Here is a 6,155-nt window from a genome sequence, read left to right on the forward strand (position 1 = left end):
AGGCACAACCCCTCCAGCCTCCTACACATTGCACTAGATCCTGAAGGTCCACTGCACCCTGAGCTTTCAGTTCTGCACCTCGACTTGCAAGAGACCGTGAGTGAGAGGATACGTGGGAGCACTCGTGACATCCATGCACCTGGTAGAGGACTTGTTCAACACCAGTTCCTGCTGTGAACCACTTCATGCCAGTAAAAAAATACCAGGCTCCCAGCTCCTGCTCTCCTCCGCCCTCCGCACACTGTTCTTGGCAGGGTAACGCAGCGGGAGAGAAGAGGACTTACCAGAGCGACTGGATGCTGCAGCTGGGGTGCAGCACCCCTTCGGCAATGAGCTCCACGCCCGCATCCCCCAGCTTGTTCTCGCCCACGTGCAGGACTTTCAAGTGCTTGTTGGTGCTGAGCGCGGAGCCGATGGCCTTGCAGCACGCGGTGGTGAGCCCGCACTCCCTGACCCTGCAAGGCAAAAGCGACAGGAGGTCTAGACGGGGACCTGCAGAGTGTCAGGCGTTGTTCACTGCCTCGCATCTGCCTCACAGGAGCCCGGGCAGTGGGAACAGAGGAATCAAAGCTTCCCACAATCACTGCGCCCCTCTCAGCCCCCAGCCTGCTCCCCCCTTCCGAAGCAGCACCTCTCCCACTCCTCGTATCTGGGATGTCTGTCTTGGAGCGTGCTCTGAGGAAAGCACAGGAATGACCAGAGACGAAGCGTGCTGCTCTCATCTCGCCTCCACCGTGCACTCCTGAGGCACCCATCAACTTCCACGCACCCAGGTCAGGGGGAGACCCCAGCGGGGACAGCAGCTCAACTGGCAGTGCAGGAAAGTCCAAGTGCTGCTTGTTCAAGGTCTATGTGAAAGATGCATTCTCCTCTCCCAGCCCCTCGACACCAGTCCAGCCCAGCCTAACCGGTTACACCGTCAGCAGAGAGACTGCTGAGAACGGCTGCTGGCACTGGAGCTGCCTTCTGGCTGCTCAACGAGAGAGCCTGGATGCAGTGGAGAACCTGAGATACCCGACCACAGCAGCGCCCTGCTATTACATGAGGCCCTTCACACGTCTCTTAGCTGCCACTTGTTGCATGATAAAATACCCAAGAAAGAAGCTCTGCAACTCACACTTGGTCTTCTATGGCTTGTAACATGACTATGGGGCAGAACTTCATGGTGTCTACAGAATCAGAGTCGTTTGGGATGGAAGACACCTTTGAGCATCTTGAGTCCCCCAGCACTGCCCGGTCCCCACTGGCCCCTGTCCCTCAGCAGCACCTCCACACGGCTGGGAAACCCCTCCAGGGATGGGGACTCCACCACTGCCCTGGGCAGCCGGGGACACGCCTGCACAACCCCAACGGGGGAGAAACGGCTCCTCAGGGACAACCCCAACCTCCCCCGCAACAACCTCAATCACTGCCCTGGGACAGGCCTGACAACCCCAACGGGGGAAGAAGTTGTTCCTCAGGGACAACCTAAACCTCCCCTGCAACAACCTGAGGCTGGTTCCTCTTGCCCTGTTGCTTGTTCCTGGGGAGAAGAGACCTCGTTCCAGCCTCCTGTCAGGGAGTTGTCAGAGCCAGAAGGTCTCCCTGGAGCCTCCTTTGCTCCAGGCTCCACCCCCCCAGGTCCCCCAGCCGCTCCTCATGAGACCTGTTCTCTAAACCCTCTACGAATTGAGAAATACAAATCTCTTTAGCTCTGTAAGTCTAAATCCTTTAGGTGACAACTGGCACGAGTTGTTCATAGAACCATCGCAATGGAGGATCTATCTGGTGGGCATTACTTCACCTGCATCCTTCCCAGGTGAGGTCTCCTAAGAAGGCAGGGGGCATGTGAAACCTGACAGCAGCTCACCATAGCTCCTGGAGTTTACAGCTGGGATCCTTGAGCGCCTGACACAGCATTTCCATCCCCGCGTCTCTCAGGTTATTGTCTATCAGACTGATCTCTACGAGGCTCTCCTTTGTGCTGATGAGTTTGGCGAGATCTTTACAGCTAGCACTCGTGAGATCACAGTCCCACAACCTGCAGGCAAGAACAAAATATTATTTTCCCCTGAGAATGACCTAGATGAGGAAACAGAGCCCTGTGTCAGTATTCTGAGTTTCTGGTTACACCACCTCGTTCTCTTCTATCCTTTACAAAAGCCATTCATGCCTCACACCACACGGCTTTCTCCTCACTGTCCACCTGTTCCACCAAAAGCTGTTTGTAACACAACAAAGATAGGAACGTGCAACTTGTGGTAACTCAACAGAAAGCCACAACTCTGCCACCGCAGGATTCCACCCCCCCTCTCCCCAGAATCCGACCCAGGCGATGTCAGTGCAGCCCCGCTCCACCCAGTTACGTGAAGCGACTCTCTTGCAGCAGAGACATTCTTGTTTTACTAGAGGGTGTAACTGAGAAACTTTCTGCTTAGCAGCCAACAAACCAGCCGCACAACGCAGACAGCGGCGGGGCTGCAGGAGGCTGCCTGCCCTTACCACAGCTTCTGGATTTTGCAGTCTGGATGCATCAGTCCTTGGCACAGCACAGCCACACCGGCGTCCCCGATCTTGTTATCCCCCACGGAGAGCTCGATCAGCGAGGAGCTGCTGCCGAGAACGGCGCTGATCTCCTGACAGCTATCGCAGGTTATGCCGCAGTTCTCCAGCCTGTGGAAGAAAGCGCAGCCGCAGTTAGAGCGCCGCTGGAGTCGCTGCTCCAGACCCGCCAGGTCCAGTGCACCCCCACACTCCCAGTCTGCTCTGAGAGGGTCAGTGGGCTGCAAACCAGTGCGGCTCAGCTGGGCACAGCCGGACCCTGCGAGGCCCAGGGATGACACAGGTATCCCAGAGAGGCTCTGGGGGATGCAACACTTCACTCCCGCCCCCCACAAGACTGAGGGGCACTTGTGCCCTGACCCACCCGCTCACACCCCTTAACAGAAGGATCGGTTTTGCCAAACTCCCCCTTGGTATCGACCGTCCTTTTCAAGGAGCTTTTGGTTGCGTCCCCCAGCGAGCCCCTGCAGCCGACCCCTGCTGAAGCACAGGGGCAAGACAAAGGTAATCGTGCTTCTCCCCCGAGCCCCTTCACGAGGCGGGGGGGAACCCTTCACCCCAGACACGAGGCCAAATCCAGCACTTCTGTTTTGAGGCCAAAAAGCGATCGGAATGAATATCCTCAGCTGGCTGGTAAGAGCAGCAGCCACTGAGGGCAGCTCTGCAATACCAGTGAGCTGTCACCCCTTGTCACTGCGTGTTTGACAGGGCTACACGCTCACACTGTACCGACAGGCCTAAGAGTGAGCTCAGAATCACACGCTAAAAAAAAACCCCCAAACTGAAAGGCCTGGCCATTTGCCGGCAGTTTCCAGTTACAGGAATCTGAGCCAGCAAAAAAATCCGGCCTGAATTTCAAGCAGCCCTGACGGTAACTCCTCCCGTCTCGCGGGCGGAATGGCGAACAGCAGGACAGCTGTGACAGCTCTTCCTTACTGCAGCAGCTCCAGGTTGCAGTTGGCGTCCAGCAGCCCCCGGCACAGCAGCTTGACAGCCGCATCTCCCAGCGCGTTGTTGCTCAGGCTGAGCTGCTTCAGGGCGGGCTTGCTCTGCAGCGCGGCGTTGAGAGCTTCCACCACGTCGCCTGTGAGCTCGCAGTACTCCAGCCTGCGAGAAGGAAGGAAAGCCGGGGAAAAACAACCGTTTCTGCCACATCCCACGAGACAGGGGCTGGGCGAAGCATGTGTAGCCAGAGCACAAAACAGGCCAACACAAGCCGAGACCAGGCAGCGTGTGAAAACAGAGAGACCTGCCAGAGGCTTCAACAGCGTCGCCCTGCTCGTTTCAGGAAGCGTTAATTCTCAAACTAGACTCCAGCAAGACTAACTCCCACACCATTTTCACACTGGTCCTCCACGAAACCAGTGCACAGGCTGCCTGGGAACACACGGCTGAGCTTTGCACTGCAACACGTCAGGCAGCAGAGGGAAGCCCTGGGTCCTGCTCAGCCACAAAACGAGGACCAAGCGCAGCTGAATGAGACTTCCCTGGGCGTCTGAGGGGTCCTGCATTAACTGCCAGGAGGGCTAAACAAAGCCTACGGAACAGATACCCAGCTCTTGCCAACCCATGAGACCTCCCAGCATGAACGATCGTAACAAAATTCCAGATAAAACAGGAAGAACTCCACATCCAGCAGCAAAACCCCCGCTCATCTCAAGGAGAAGACAAACACAATCTGTCTGATGACCAAAGAGAGCCCAGGGAAGACTTACTGCAGCTTCTCCAGCTTACAGTTGGGGTTCATCATCCCTTGGCACAGCATCTTCACTCCAGCAGTTTCCAGTTTGTTATCGCTCAAGTGCAGCTCGGTCAGGGACGGCTGGGTGATGAGGAGGGAGCGGAGAGCCTCGCAGCTGGCACTGGTCAGGCTGCAGTTTTGCACCCTGCAAGAGAGACACAACTGGCATGAGGGAAACACACCCCCAGACTTGTGGCAGCTCCTCTCAGAGGTACATCTGCTGGGGCTGGAGCCTGGAAAGGACGTGGTGGCACTGGCAGCGTGTAACCCTCTGGGACGCCGTCTGTCCCGGGTGGTACCACTGCTCCTCGGGCGTGCCAAGGCATGCTCTCAGCTAGTGTGACTCCTGCAGTACAACCCGCAGCTCCCACGCTTCCCTCAGGGTACTCGCTCATCCAGCACCTCCAGCAGAGGAAGGATCCACCTCACACGAAGCAGCGCCCCAACTGCCTGATGGAAGTGTTTTAATCATCACGAGGCTCTTCCCAGAGACAAAGCAATGGCATCTAATGGCTCCGGCCCCTCCAGAAACATGATCCAGAGCCACTAAAAGCAAAAATCTCATCCAGTTTGACTGAAATCCCTGGCTATCACTTATAAGTTTCATGGTACGCCACACGCAGGATCTGCGACGCTGACCCGTCAGCACTCAGCCAGGAGGAACAGGAACCGTGCTGGTATTGCTGCAGGGGACTTGGAGTTACTAGACAAGACGCTCTGACAGTGGAGAGGTGTTACACGTGGTGGTACCCAGTCTGACTCAGGTCTGGCTGCTCTTCTCTTCCCTAAGGCACCTCACCAGAACCCCAGAAGTGTCCTGGGTGGGTAATTAATGGATAATTACTATGGAATGGGTAATGGGTAATGCTACGGAACCGAAACAGCCTGCTGCAGGCTGTTCCTTGAGCTGCTGAAGTCTGAAGCTGAGGATAAACTCTCCGTGTCAGTCCTCCAGGACAGAGTCCGACAGTTATTTCTTGAAGGCCCATCAGAGAGCTGCAATTTGATGGGCCTCACAGTCCACCTTCCCTCTGTTTCCCCTCAGTGAGTCCTCCCTGCAGGGGCACGGGGACTTGGAAGCAGGCCTGTGTGATCCAAAAGGCAGATGATCCTTACAAGGTGGTGTCCTAGATCCACCTCAGGAGCTGAGGGACTTCAGTGCCCTGCAGAAGAGATGGGGGGCAGAGAAGGCAGCACCTCTTCGAGGGTCACTGAGGCACAGGGCCAGCAGCCACTGGCTTTCACTAAAGCTCCTGCACCACGGCTGCTGAGAAGAGCCCGCTAATGCTGTGAACTGGTGCTGGTGCCTTGGCAAAACGTGCTGGCTTGGAACAAGCTGGCCGTGCCCGGCTGAGAAGACGAGGCTTGAGGCAGAGCCAGTCTGGTGGCGTGCAGAAGGACTGACAGCTCTGGAACCTCTAACTGAGGAGCTGCATCGGCATGGCTCGTACCACCAGCACAAACCAGTCTGCCTCAGACCGCACCTGCAGCAGACCACGAGCAAGACAGCGAGGGGGCCTTACCATAACGTCTGCAGGTTACAGCTTGGCGTCAACAACCCTTTACAGAGGTGCAGCATGCCAGCGTCCCCCAGATCATTGTTGTTCAACTTCAGCTCTGTGAGGGACGGATTCATACGGATCACGGAGGAGAGATCCTCACAGTTGCGGCTGGAGAGGTTGCAGTCATCCATCCTGAAAGAGAAGAGCGAAGGAGCACGTCAATGCTTGGGGCTGCCCTGTTCCCCCCAGCCGGAGCGTTTCGCACGAAGGCATGTGAATGATTTGCTCCTCTGCAGCCCCTGGGCCATCTCCGTGAGCGTGCGTGTGGCCTGCTGGGTGACACACGGCCCGAACCACGGCTCACTTTCTGC

The 6,155-nt window shown here is 56.8% G+C and overlaps 1 protein-coding gene across 1 annotated transcript in view; it reads right to left on the minus strand.

The window, feature by feature from the left end:
* Positions 1–6,155, minus strand: part of RNH1 (ribonuclease/angiogenin inhibitor 1) — a gene marked incomplete at its 3' end in the record, with an annotated part of 9,925 nt that overhangs the window by 2,333 nt on the left and 1,437 nt on the right. Inside the window, exons 2-7 of the mRNA XM_010142953.1 lie at positions 5,806–5,976; positions 4,257–4,427; positions 3,478–3,648; positions 2,482–2,652; positions 1,850–2,020; positions 285–455 (exon numbers count right to left, since the gene is read on the minus strand). Coding sequence (XP_010141255.1) covers positions 285–455; positions 1,850–2,020; positions 2,482–2,652; positions 3,478–3,648; positions 4,257–4,427; positions 5,806–5,976 — 1,026 coding nt within the window. The remainder of the gene's footprint in view (positions 1–284; positions 456–1,849; positions 2,021–2,481; positions 2,653–3,477; positions 3,649–4,256; positions 4,428–5,805; positions 5,977–6,155) is intronic.

This window comes from Buceros rhinoceros, unplaced genomic scaffold, assembly GCF_000710305.1.
Source record: "Buceros rhinoceros silvestris isolate BGI_N320 unplaced genomic scaffold, ASM71030v1 scaffold28479, whole genome shotgun sequence".
Classification (NCBI taxonomy): Eukaryota; Metazoa; Chordata; class Aves; order Bucerotiformes; family Bucerotidae; genus Buceros; species Buceros rhinoceros.